At 41.6% G+C, this 14,723-nt stretch overlaps 1 protein-coding gene across 4 annotated transcripts in view; it reads right to left on the reverse strand.

Moving 5' to 3' along the window:
- Positions 1-14,723, reverse strand: part of ANOS1 (anosmin 1) — a 696,329-nt gene that overhangs the window by 468,598 nt on the left and 213,008 nt on the right. For all 4 annotated transcript variants that reach the window (XM_032391219.1, XM_032391217.1, XM_032391218.1 and 1 more), the window contains one exon: positions 56-98. In XM_032391219.1, coding sequence (XP_032247110.1) covers positions 56-98 — 43 coding nt within the window. The remainder of the gene's footprint in view (positions 1-55; positions 99-14,723) is intronic.

Raw genomic sequence — 14,723 nt, forward strand, 5'->3', positions numbered from 1 at the left:
CTGCCACCTTCCCTAAAAGGAACACCGACTCTGACAATCTTTCGGATGAGAGTACCTTTAGAGGTCCGGGAGTCCAGCGGAGAAGTTCCAGCACGCCACTAAAGAAAAAGAAAAAAAAAAATCCAAGATCAGACAATGAAGAGTGTAGGAGGGACAGTTTGACTTTACTCACATCGTCCAGCTTATGCCAAAGGAGCCCTTCTTGGCCTGTGATTTCTCCCAGGGGGGAAAGGAGAGCATGTGAGTGAGCACCCAGCCTCCTCAGCTGTGCAGAACACTGCCCAAGAGGCCCATTTCTTTCTTGGCCCACCGAGGGTGCTGAGATGAGCTGCATGAGTGGGGAGCAGGGAGCAGATGAGAGCACAGCAGGCAGGGCTCCTGGATGACACTATCCCCCTGCCAGGTAAGCAGGCACTGGGGCTCTAAAAGGGCATCGAAGGGATGTAGACCCTACTAACCACTTCACAGATGCTATCAGAAAGCCTGCAAATGAGCCACCGGGGCACTTCATGTATCACTTTCTCCAGCTGGCCCAGGGGTATCCCATGGGTACACCTCACCCACACACCCACATCACGGTAGCTCCCTGTGTGCACCCGACAGCAGCCAGGGTGAGACTTCGCAGAAGGCTAAGAAGCACACACAGAAAGCTGGCCCAACTCTGTGGGACTGAAAGACAGCACACAAACTTGAGCATTCAGCACCACCCGGAGAGCTAAAATAGGCTGTCAGCACCCAGCCTGGCTTTGCAGGGTCAAGAGAAGGCATACAATCTTAGAATTCCCTAAAAAGGAATAGGAAGTACGGAGTAGGCATATCCGTAGAAAAGGTCTGAGAAAGCCTCAGCATCTCTAGCAGGACTGATAGAAGCTATTTCTCTTCCAAAGCCAGTCAGTAAAGACTGGTGGAGATTGACTGCTTCTTCAAATGTAAAGACAGCCGTGCAACACTTTGAGGAACATGAAAAATCAAGGAAACATGACACCACCAAAGAACACAATAATTTTCCAGTAAGAGACCCCAAAGAAATGGAGGTCTGTGATTTGCCCAGTAAAGAATTCAAAATAGTTATTGTAAGGAAGCTCAGTGAACTACAAGAAAGCACAGAAAATTCAATGAAATCAGGAACACAATATACAAACAAAATGAGAAGTTTAACAGAGGGATAGAAATCATAAAAACAAAGAGAAATTCTGCAGCTAAAGAATACGAAGAATGAGAGGAGAACTGCCACAGAGAGCTATTTCATGGAAAGGCATTTAAACACCAAGATGGATAGCCTGGGTTTTGAAGGCACTGCCTTTGAAGGGAAAGTAGTTTCAACATCCACTCATCAGGCTTCCATCGGCATAGCTCCTCTCTGGAAACAGAGACCATAACGATGTGAAAAACAGGACGAGAAGTGAAATGCCAACTGAGTTCCCGAATAATGCCTCTGTTGCACTTATTCTTTCATGTACACAATGAAATGGTTTGTATTCACATTCAATTTATATGCATGTATTTGTGATACACGTGTATGTGTGTGTATTTGGATCCATATGTTGATATTTAGGTGTTTAAACTAATATTATATGTATATATACATTCTAATAATGACAAAATTCACTCAAGTATGAACATCTTTAGGTATGGCTTAACTGTGTTATTCCCAAATACATGTTGATTCATTCGACAAGTACATTGGACAAATACTGTGTGTCAGGCATGATTATAGGGTCAATAAATGCATTGGTGGGGAAAAAAAACAGACAAAAAGCTCTCTCTCTCTTTTTCTTTTACTAGTTTATATCTAGTAGGGTTGGAGGAGAAACTGACCATAAACAAAACCATATTGTCTATTGCTGTGTAACAAATTACCATAACCTTAGTGACTTAAAATAACATATATTTATAATCTCAGTTTCTGTGGGTCAGGAGTCTGAGCATGGCTTAACTGCATCCTCTGATTCAGAGTGTCTCAAGGGCTGTGATGTCATCTGATGGCTTGACTAGGGAAGAACGTGCACGAGGCTGTGGGTAGAATCTGTCCCCTTAGGGCTGTGGATCTGGACCTCAGTTCCTGGCTGCTATTCATGGAAGGCCATCTGAGTCCCACATCACACGGGCCTCTCCAGCCTGGCAGCTTCCTCTATCTAAGCCAGCAAGGGAGGTCCTTCTAACAACAGAGCCAAAGCCTTCTGTAACCCAACCAGAGATGTGACATCCCATCACCTTTGCTGTATTCTAATTTTCTGGGAAGGAAGTGTCACAACCCACACTCAGAAGGTCAGGCTGACACAAGGCTATGACTATCAGGAGGTGGGGATCATCAGGGGCCATCTTTAAAGTCTGCCTACCACATGGGGCCAGAACATGGAGAACCTGGTGGGCCACTGGAAGGAGTCTAGATTTTACTAGGATGTAGAAACTGATGTTACCATAATTTATAAGATCTACTGAGTTGTGATGTCTACTGACAGTGTTTCCTTTGCAGGCACTCACACTGTCCCCCAGGAGACCCCTCAACCTCCTTATCTCATGGAGGATGCTGTGTTGATTTTTCTGCTTCCTGTGCTGCTCCCTCAGCCATTGAGACTTGCCTTGATGGTACACGCTTGCTCCCAGGAGGTCACTCCTAATCTCTCCCTGCATCACCCTTTTATATAAATTTCCTCCTGTTTTTCTCTCTACCTATATCTCTTTCCTGCTGAGAGTTACTCTTCCATCAATCATAGTCTTCGCTTCCTCTTTTGGCCAACAGTATCACTACCAGACTATCGACACCATTACATTATTTACTATCTTGTTAAGTGAGCCTTTTCATCCAATTCAGAATAGGGGAGACAGAATTACCACAGGTAAATTAAATTGCAAAGTTATTCTCTGACAGTTGATGCATGTGCTAAAGGTTGCTGGAGCCGAAAGTCAGTGACCATGACTCCTGTTTTGCCTGTCAGGAACACGCGGCCAGACTGCTGTTTGCTGATGGGCCCTCCCACTTCCTGACAGAGCCCACACACCATCCCTCCACCTTGTTTCTCTTTTCCCATCCCTTTTATACATATGTTCATGATCTCCTCAGAAAGCCAGATCCATCAGGCGAACACTCACGGTTACAACCAGTTTTCTCCATGAATCTATAGTTTTCCTATCCAATCTTTCTTTCAAATGCCCTCCCAGCAATCTCTTGCCCCTCACATCCATTTCTGTACAGCTTCTTCTTTGCTGGCATATGAATAAACTAATAATTGCAAGCTTTTAGAAGAATCCTCCATTTCTGTACATAGATTACATAACAGTGACCAAGGATAACATCATAATGATACAAATAAAAAAGTATGGCTGGGTTGCAAAAGAACACCTTTAAATATTTAAACAGATGAGAGATGAGATCTTAGTTTCTTAAAGTACTTTCAAGCCATGTGACCACATTGGCCTTAAGGTCACATTTTTTTGAGGGAGAAAAAAAAATCATTATGTTCTTCTTTACTTAATAGGAATTTTGTTGTTGATGTTTTTCAGGGAAATATATTCTCGGAAATTGCTAAAAACACCTTTCTAAGATTTATTTCTCTCCTCATGATCAAAGAAGTGTGCAATGCCTACATTTGCCAGAAATAGTACAATATTTTCCCTCAGGTTTTAAGACTCCTTGAAAACCTCTGTAACCTGCTGCTTTGTTTTTATAGTAATCAAAGCTAAATTGGGGTTTAGAGAAAAATGAAGCATGCAATACAACTGAAGAAATTCCATCTCAATGCTGCACGCATTTTCCAAATATTCAACTTTTCCCCCCTAGTGTAAACATAGCCTTTATCACGAAATTGAACAGTTTTCTAAATTTGTCTCTTAGGAGCAAGCCTACTCTGCACATCATGGAACATTTTATCCTCCCAAGATAGACTAAAAGCTCTAAATTACTCATTACACGGCTTAACAAAAGAAGCTCATCGTTAGTTAATTGGAGATAACATGGCCTTGTTCCCTGATGCAGATATACTAAAAATTGCTGGTTATTTCTGTAGTTAATTTCTTCTGGAAAAGTTCTGTCATAAAATTTATCTTCTCATGATAAAAAATGAGATAGCATGAAATAAATATTCGATTTGGAGCTAAGAGGATGTAGAATACTAACGAGGAAAGAACCGAATTGCTGAGACACTTGCAAAAAGTCAACTGTCCAAATGATATGCAACCCAGTCACCTCAAAGAAAACCATTTCAGTTAGTTGGACTTCACAGAGCCTTGCTAGGGTGAGGCAGTGATTTGGGCGCCAAATGTAAGGGGGGTGCCTGAGGCAAGGGCCTTACTTGCTTTGCCCTACTCTGGGCCCCAGTTACATAGAGGAGCCATCTCCCTGAAATGGCCTCTTACCTAATTTTGAATGAGTCATTTAACTGCTCACTTGTTTTTGGACTTCTTTCTTTCCTATAATCCTACTTATTTTGGCTCCCTGGATCTTTCATTCAATCCATTACAAGTAAACACACAGATAGTGGGTTCCTACAGATAATGGATTACCAAAGGGGCATCTTGAAGAAATAAAGACCATTAAGACTTGGGCACAGATGTAAGGGGCTTATAATCCAATAGAGAAAACATGTACTTCTGCTTTCTAAGAAAATCCTTGCTTAGACCCTCCACTGCCCTTCAAACTAGGATTCTAATTCCTCATGCCCTACATTGCCAAGTGTCACCCCATTACCCGCTATTCACTTTCTGGCTCATGACAAGCACTCTTCTTCACAGGCAACTACAATGAAAGCCCCGTTAAGCTGTCTGAGGCCTTCCAATTCATTGCAAACCCAAAACTTTAAGCATCATTGAATGTCAGTGACCTGAGGTTTTTTCTATTATTGAACATCCCTTCCTTCTTGAGCATTTCTCCTTACTGTCACTGTGGCTGGTCTTCAATATTTCTGATCCCTGCTCCATCTACTTCAATAGCAGCCCCTTGTTTTTGTTCCAGTACCACCTTCTTCCTAAATGTCAACATTGTTTATGATCAGAACTCTCTTTTCTTGTTGCTATACATAATTTCTCTGGTCAATCCCAGCCACTTGCAAAAGTTTACTTCCTATGCATGCACATTTCACTTCAAAATCTGTATCTAGGCCAAGCCCTTTTCGCTAGAAACATGTCTTTTTGTCTCATTAGGCACATGTGTTAAATAACAACTAAGTTCCTAGGCATTGTGAACGCACAGATAAAGCAGATAGCCTCTAACCTCAGACTGCAACCTGGTGGAGGATGCTGATCATTCCAGAAAAAGTTACAACACAATATATGTTATAATTAAGCATGCATCTGGTACTCTAGGGCATTGCTGTTCAAACTTCAATGTGCAACTGAAATACCTGAGCATCCTGCTCAAATGAAGATTTGATTCAGAAGGTCTGCATTGGGGCTGGAGATTCTGCATTTCTATGAACCTCCCAGGTGATGCGGCCGCCAGCATTCCACAGAGCACACTCTGAGTAGTAAAGTTTGGGAGATTTCCCTGACCCTAACTCCGTCTGTGAAGTCGAGGCAGTGATGCCTCACCTAAGTCTTGAGGATAGCCTGAATTTGCCAGAGGAGTAAATGGGAACAGATCTGGGAAAGGAGTGATCTGGGAAATCTGGGAAAAAGGAAAAGCATGGTAGAAAGGGCAGACATGTGTCAGCATGGAGGTCTGGGACACCTGCGCCTATAGCCCATGGCCAACAGAGGTGGGACAGCCCAGTGGGTGGAGTGGGGCGTGGAGGAGGAGGACCTAGAGAATTAGAAACCACACGATGAGGGACCGAGTGCATGTCTTAGAACAGAGACACCCAGAAGGAGACGGAGACAGCCAGAGAGAGCAGGAGCACTAAAAATCAACAAACATGAGGTTCGGTCTGTATCGAGTGCTTGTCTCCAGTGTCCGGGCCTCTCCCAACAGACAGCAGCTGGCCATGCCTGTTTCCCCCTTGGAAGCCCCTCAGGGCATGGCTACTGTGCCTGGTGTTCCCATCTGCTGATGGACTGAACCATTTTCTTAAACCTCTGACTTGCTCAAGACAATTCCTTCAGTGATTAAAAATTATTTTGATACTTTCCCACAAAGTGGGGATTGAAAATAAACCACCAAAACATAAAAATTCACACACAAAACATAACCTCTGCTAACGAACGAATGAACGAATGGTGTAGGACGATTCGTCGGGTGGGAACTCAGTAGAGAAGAATCAGTACTGTTTAAAGCATTGCTCCCTGACAGAAATATAACGTGAGAACATATGTGATTTTAAATTTTCTAGTAACCACTTTTAAAAGAGAAACAAGTCTGGGGCGCCTGGGTGGCACAGTAGGTTAAGCGTCCGACTCCTGGTTTTGGCTCAGGTCATGATCTCAGGGTTGTGAGATAAAGCCTGGCTTCCAGCTCTGTGCTCAGTGCAGAGTCTGCTTGAGATTCACTCTCCCTCTCCCTCTGCCCTTCCCCACTGTGTGTGTGCGTGTGCACACACCCACGCATACCCTCACTCTCACGCACCCTCCTGCATGCTCTCTCTCAAATAAATAAATCTTAAAAAAAAAGAAACAAGTTAAACTAATTTTAATATATTTTACTTAACCCAATATATCCAAAATATTTCATTTCAACATGTAATTAATATAAAAAATTACTGATGAGATATTTTACATGTCCTTTGTAGTGGGTCTTTGAAATCCATGTATGCATTTTACACTTAGGTCACATCTCAACTCAGACTCACTCTTTTTCAAGTGCTCGTAGCCCCATGTAGCTGCTGGCTACCATACTGGACAGCACAATTTTAAAAAGTGTGCCATTAACTCCTTAATCTGTTCCTAACTCACTGTGAGCTTCAGGTCACTTCCCCTTCCTGTACTCACATGCCTCATCTGAAACTGAAAACGCTGGACTAGATCAGTGTCCCCACATGATAACGTAAAGATCCTGAAGACATCCTGTTGTAGCCAAAGGAAGAGCTGTGTGTGTGTGTGTGTGTGTGTGTGTGTGTGTGAACAAACACTTAAATTACTGTAGCTATCACCCTGGAAATCCCAATCTTAAGGCAGGTTCCTACACTCTGAAAGGATAAGAAATGTGACACCGAGATTGCTAAGGTCACTCAAACTCTTAACACTTTCCAGCCATTTGTAGGCTTTGAAGGGTTGTGTTTTTTTGTTTGTTTGCTTGTTTTTTGTTTTTTGTTTTTTTTGGTTTGGGGGCTTGGGGGAGGTATTGTTTTGGGGGCGATTAGGAGTTTTTGAAGATTCTACAAATGGAAGCAGAAATCAAGCAGTAACTTGTACATTATTCTCTTGATTAGAACAGGCATGTTTACTGCACTCGGATGGCAGAGGAACGAGTCTATAGCCCAATACCTGCTTCTGCACTATTTCAAGCTAAGTGACCAACAATCTTGTCTTGGTGCACAGAGGAAGACATGTGATGACACAGTGCAAACCGCTTTCAACCAAGGTCAGCGCCACCACTCTAGAAAATGATGGGAAAGACTCCACATTCTTCTTTTTCAAAAAGTGAGTAAAATACACTGAGACTCAGCTTTTTTTTTTTTTTTTTTTAAGATTTTATTTATTTATTTGACAGAGGGAACACAAGCAGGGAGAGTGGGAGAGGGAGAAGCAGGCTTCCCGCGGAGCAGGGAGCCCGATGCAGGGCTCGATCCCACTGGGACCATGACCCAAGCCAAAGGCAGACGCTTAGCAACTGAGCCACCCAGGCGCCCCTGATACTCAGGTTCTTAAGGAAACTGTTTTGTCTGTCTTATTTGTTTTTAATGTTCCATTTTAAGGGTGTCTTGTAAATTCCAAACAAATCAAGGAGCACGCTGGAGGCAAGGGTTCCATATTATGCGGTTGTGTAAACCCAGTGTTTGGCATGGTACCTTGCACTCAATGTATGCTTATGAAGTGCATGAGGCAGCATTTCAATCCTCACCAGGGGTTCTCCAATATATTGACCACGTGTGGCAAAGAATAATACTTAAACAGTACTCCAGGGGCTATGCACAGCACTCCCTAGAAGAGAGGTTGTGCATTTGAGGTTTTGTTTGCTATTAACAGGGGGAAGGATGAAGAGCTGGAAGGAAGAAGGCAGCCAGACAAGGCTCATAGGCAGCTCCTGTCGACTCCCACCACCTGGAAGGCAATGAGAAGAACGATATCTTCTTTATCTTTCTCCTCAAGCCCAAGCCAATCACTGTAACACTTTTTCTTTACCTTAAAGAATGTCTTTCTGGTCAATTTACTTAAAATCTTTTCATACATACATCCACATATAAGTTTACATAATGCCCAAATGTGATTATCTCACTTATACTAACTCACTGTTTTAGTAGTTGTTCTTGTGTGCGTCTGCTGTTCCGTGTGTCTCCTTCTATCCTCCACCTACCATTCTTCCCTAATACCCACGGTGCCACCACAGCCCTCCTTAGTAACCTAGGTGAAGAATCTAGAATATATCTTTCCATAGTTTTCTTCATAGTTAGTCTCACACACACACACACAGAATTCTGCTTTATAAAAATGGGAAATTACATACCTTTCTGCTTCTTGCTTTTCTCTTAACAATATCACATTGTAGAAACTCCCATACACCAACTAATACATTCAAATTCACTCTTCCAAATGGCTGCATGATTAAGATATGTCATGTTGCCAATATATTCTAATTTACTCAATGACTCCCGTTGAAGGGCATCACTTCTTTGTTTCCAGTTTCTCGTCAGCTTGAACAATGCTCTGTACCTACCCTGGAGCAGTGGTCTTTACCTACTGAGCTTCATTTCTAGAAAAAGTACCCATTTTTCCTCTAGAAGTGAAGACGGGATGGCTGGGTCAAAGAGTATATATGTTTAACGTTCTGATAGTTGTAGACCTTAATATCCAAAAGGCCGATAAACACTCATTATCACCAGTAATATATGAAAGTACCCATTTTTCCACATCTCCTGGCAATCTGTGATACTGTTTCACATTATTTTATATTTCTGCACCTGAAGTAAGTATCAGCTGAGCAGTATGTACCCCAGGTGTCACCCTCTTAGGGGAAACCAGAAAGTCCTGCTATGACTGAGTACAGTGCGAAGGAGGCTAGAAGAAACTCAGCAGACCTAGTTTTGGATTCATACTCTGCACCCTGAACTGAAAACCTGATTAAGTCTTTTAACCTCACTAAGCCTCTTTCTACATTTGTTAAAAGGACACAAATACGCATACACATATATACACATTTTAATGTGTATCAGGCCAAAATCAATTCTGAAGCCGAGAATTAAAATGAGAGAGCAGAATACTAATGCCATTTTTCCCTGAGGGCATCTGGTCAACCTGGTGATTTAAGTTTTAGTTTTTATTCCTATGAGGTACATGAGGTAGAGGAAAAAACAAAAAAAACAGGGCTCATTCAGGGTGGGAAATCTAATAAAGGACCTTCTTCCTCAAATCTGGGATCTCCAAAGTGCTACACCCTCCATTTAAACTGGAGGCAAAATAGACTCATACCAAATTTGCACCATAAAAGGAACACAAGGACATTTTCCTATATCTTGAGAAAAGCAGCAAAGGAATAAATACTGAAAAGTTGTCATAAAAACTGCCATTCATGTAGATTTGCAGCCCAAATTCATATCATCTTGGAAGTCCAAAATAATGTTAAGCTATCAATTTAGCTCAAAACAGAACCTCTAAAACTACCTCTGGTGAAGAGTTGGGCTGTTTGTTTCATTTCCAATCCATCGGAACTCTCATATTTTTATAAAATACAATAAAAATGAATTACAATAAAACTGATATGGAAATAAAAAGACAAACACAGCATATTGATGCTGTCGCAATGTCAAGTTACTATAAAAATTTCCAAATGTCACCCTCCATTTCCATACCTACTGCACAGAAGATTACAAACATTTTGTGCAGCAACACCTGCTCCCAAGGACTGGGCGGAACACGTGAAATTCCTCTCTGTGAACACACCTCCCTCTGAAGCCTTAGAGAATTTTCAAAATAATTTCCGAGGAAAAAGCATATTTCACAAACAAAAGAAAATCAACAAACACGCAAGGCAACTAGACACTGTGAGGCAGAATTAAAACAAAAAGGAAAACCAGATTTGCAAAAGCTTCAGATATTGAAATGATCAGACACTGAATCTAAAGCAACTCGCTTACTATGTTTAAAGGAATAAAATATAACATACTACCATAAAAAGTGACCCAGTAGGCTTGGAAAGAACAAAACAGAAATGGAAAATAAAATAACAGAAAGTAAAGATTCAATAAATGAGTTTAACAGCAGATAGAACATGGTTGGAGAGATGATTGGATAACACAAAGATGGGGCAAATATTATTCAGAATGCAGCACAGCAAAACAAGCTGATGCACAAGATGAAAGAGAAGCTGAGAAATGTAGAGATTGGATAAGATAGAAAATATTTTCTCAGAATCCCAGAAGGAAAGAAAGAGAATAGGGCACAGAAAATAATATGAAAAGAGAAGATTTTTTTTTTCCATAATGTGTAAAAGACATCAATCTATAAATTCAAGAGCTCCCAGGAATCCCAAGGGAATTTCATAATTAAAAATGCATACCTAGATACGTCAAAATAAAATTTGAGAACACCAAAGAAAGTCTTAAAAAGAGAGGAAAAAACCAAGATTGCCCTCCAAAGAGTGACAGGCTGACAGCTGATTTTCAACAACAAAAACAGAAGCCGGGAAAAAGGAACCGGATGCTGCTGTCGGCCACATGAACAAGCGTGGAAGCAGAACCTCCTCCGGTGGAGCCAGGAGACTGCATTCTAACACTTCGATTGCAGCCTATGAGAGACTCAGCCAGAGGCCCAGCTAAGATACGCCCAGATTCCTAACCCACGGAAATGGTGAGATAGTGTATGATGACTGATAATAATGAGATTATATGTGATAATAAATGTTCCTTGTTTTTGAACTGCTGAGTTTGGGGCTAATTTGTTATGCAGCAACAGATACTGAATACAGTTAGCATTCATCTGTTCTACCTGCCATTAAATAGAACCAGCAATTTAAATTTTTTTTTAAGATTTTATTTATTTATTTGACAGAGAGACACAGCAAGAGAGGGAACACAAGCAGGGGGAGTGGGAGAGGGAGAAGCAGGCTTCCCGCAGAGCAGGGAGCCCGACGCGGGGCTCGATCCCAGGACCCTGGGATCATGACCTGACCCGAACGCAGACGCTTAACGACTCAGCCACCCAGGCGCCCCTGAGCCAGCAATTTAAAAATAAAGATACAACACAGACTGTGGGGGAGGGGGAGAGGCATGGAAAATCCACAATCTAGCCAACTCTCAGTGGGGAAGAGAGAATTTGCCATGATGTACTAGTTTTCTAGGGCTGCCATAGCCAAGCACCACAGACTGGAAGCTTAAAGAGCAGAAATCTATGGTCTCAGTTCTGGAGACCTAGGGTTGGTTCCTTCTGAGGGATGTGAGAGAAGGCTCTGTTTCAGGCCATTCTCTTTGGCTTGTAGATGGCTGTCTTCCCTCTATGTCTCCTCACTTCATCTTCCCTCTACGTGTGTCTGTCTGTGAATGAATTTCTCCTTTTTATAAGGCCACCAGTCATATTGAATTAGGGCCCAATGAGTGATCTCTTGACTTGATTACCTCTGTAAAGACCCAATCTCCAGAAAAGGTTACATTCTAAGGGACTTGAGGGTTAAGACTTCAATATCTTAATCTGGGGAGTGGGGGACCCAGTTAAACCCATAACACATAGCAAAGAACATTTAGATACGGACTGAATATTATTCAGACATACACTCAATGTTTGGAATCATGAGTTCGTCCCAGCCCCAAATAATTCCCGCATATTGTTTTACTTGGTTCAAAGTGAGGCTGTAACTATAACATTCATTTGTCTTGCCTGTCATGTACGTGACTGTGGGGTCTGATATGGTCTGGAGGGGTTCTTTATTGCAGTTTTGCTCTTTTGTTATCAGTTTTAAGAAAACATAATGAAAACCAAAATACTGCAAATATGTCAACTTGGCATTAGATACAGCCAGTTTAATGTGGCACTTTGCTAAATTCAATCACAGAATTATTTATGGATGAACTTTTTCGTTCATCCTCATAAATCACATCTAAGCTAATTAAAATCCCAAATGGAAGCGGTATCTCAGCTGTCCCACAGCCAACTTCTCCACTGACTCTACCCATAATGAAATATGAAGATAATAAAATTATTCTAGGGGTCACAGTCTAGGATGCACTTCCAAAACTCATAAACAATCCTCACTTGCATGCCCCCCGAAGCTGAGACAGTGGGAGAAATGAAGCAGATAAAAACCAGGGGCTGTGTAAGAGGTCCTTACTGAGTGCTGCCTGCATGGTGAATTGAGACTTTAGCTTCTTGGGTGCAGGGGAGTAGCTAATGGCAGAAATGCAGAAGTCAAGCTCATGTTCCAGAAACAGCTCCATTTCTTTGTACATGGGAATTAGAGTTGCTCTAACACAGTTCAGGTGTGTGTCTGTATATGTGCTTCATGTACAGCCCTGATTCCCCTTAATAAGAACAAAGTCCTTTAAATAAGAACAAAGTCCTTTAATCCAAAGACTTTGGGTCAAGGTTGCCCTGGAGGACATCTGGTATACCAGGCACAAGCTAGGCAAATTTGTGGATGTCTTTGCTGCTGAAGGCAAGGATTATAGGAAGGCTGTCCAATTTCCACTGGACTGGAATTTCTGGAATGAAACACAACAATGCAATTATAGCAGCAGAAAAGTACACGGAAAAGACGAGAAAGAACAGATGGAAACCAATTTGTGAAACAGCATAGCACACTAAGTTCATTGAACAATAATAAATATTGCGACATTGTCTGAAGCCTTTTAAAGATCCATATTGGGGGAGAAAGAAAACAATAAAAGAAGAATAGCATTATTTCAGGCAAGGCAACATACTGAAGCAATGAATGTTCAAAGCAGGATACATGTCACAATAATGAAAGCTATATTTAAATCAAAGGTTCTTAGCTAACGCCTGCCAAACTCCAGCGGAGGGCCAGTATAAACTACGAGGGGAAGAGTCCAGAAACAAAGACAGGGGGTGCTAGCTGGCAAAGAACATTGCTCCTCAAAGGAACTGCCTGAGGTTTTGCTCTGTTCAACTGTGGGCTATGCTCTCTTGGTTCTCATTTGAAGGCACAGAGCCGTTCAAAGAGAGCTGGTTTTACAAAACATCCAGGACAGGCTCCTGAAGAAGAAATTACCAGCATGCTTGCAAACTCTGCTCCACCAAAGGAAATGTTTAGATTCGCCAGGGAATCAAAAAAAAAAAAAAGGAAAAGAAAAAAAAGGAAAAAACAAGCAAACAAACAGGTGTCTTCCCTACAGAATTATTGACAACACTCAAAATGGAAGCAAGTCAATGAGAAAAAGACACCCAGCTAAACTTTTCTAAGCAAAATGGACAAAGTTATAAAAAAGTATTCTAAAATAATATTACCCCAAAAAAATTTTTGTGCTTAAAGCTTATTTGTATCATTGCCCACAAATCTCAAAAGTCCTTCCCTCGGTGGGGATAGATCAGCTTATTTAAATATCCACACATGTCTGAAATATAAACGAGAGAAACTTGGGGCGCCTGGGTGGCTCAGTCAGTTAAGCATCTGCCTTCAGCTCAGGTCATGATCCCGGGGTCCTGGGATCGAGCCCCGCATCAGGCTCCTTGCTCTCCCTCTGCTTGCCGTTCCCTCCTGCTGGTACTCTCTCTCTTTCTCTCTCTCTCTGATCAATCAATCAAATCTTTAAAAAAAATAAAGAGAAACTTAACTGAAATTAACTTAAATAACCTGTATATTTAGCAGATGATAGCTATAAATATGTTAAATACATACAACTTACACTGGAAAGCAATGGTTATTAAACTTTAGTGTGATCCTACTGCATGTGAAAGGAATAATAAATGGACAGAACTGCCTGGAATGGGCACATTGGTGGACTTTCCACGCCTTTTGTGTGGACAGCCAAGCCAGCCTCTCACTATGGCATCCACTGAACAAATATTTATGGAAAGCCTGCTCTGTGCCAAGCTATGTCCAAACCACTCGGGCCACAGTGGGAAATGAAATAGTCAAAATTCTCTGCCCTCTGGGCATCTACATTCTAGCAGGGGAAGATAGATAATATACAAAATAAATAACAGATCATATTTTACTGTTGGAACATTTGTTTCCTTTGGCTGCTCTAACAAACTACAACATAGAGTGACTTAAAACAATACAAATGTATTACTGTCTACTTCTAGAAGTCAAAAATCCAACATCCTTCCTTGGAGTTGCATACATAAAGTCTAATGGGATACTTAGCAATTCAGTGAAAATTGATAAACTGAACTGAATCTGCAACTTCTGCAGATATCCATTGTCTCCAGAGTTGTGTTCTTTGATCCACTTGTTCTAAAGACCTTAATTCTCTGAAATCACACTGTACTATATTCTGACTTCAGTTTCTCTAGAAGCTGCTGGTATTCGTGATTGCGTTTTTGTGTTTCTTTGTTGCCTTGACTAGAATTATGAGACTTCCTTAAGCTCTGTAATGGTAATGAAAAATATCAGCCCCATGTAGGGTTGGAAAGAGATCTTAATTCTCTTCAGTGTAGTGGTCAAACATGATGTTGCAAAGCCACTGACTTCCATGTCACTATGTTTCTCCTTCAGTGAGCAGTTCATAAGCCCATTCAAGGGCAGA

Source organism: Phoca vitulina, unplaced genomic scaffold (genome assembly GCF_004348235.1).
Source record: "Phoca vitulina isolate PV1807 unplaced genomic scaffold, GSC_HSeal_1.0 scaffold60, whole genome shotgun sequence".
In the NCBI taxonomy this organism is placed as follows: Eukaryota; Metazoa; Chordata; class Mammalia; order Carnivora; family Phocidae; genus Phoca; species Phoca vitulina.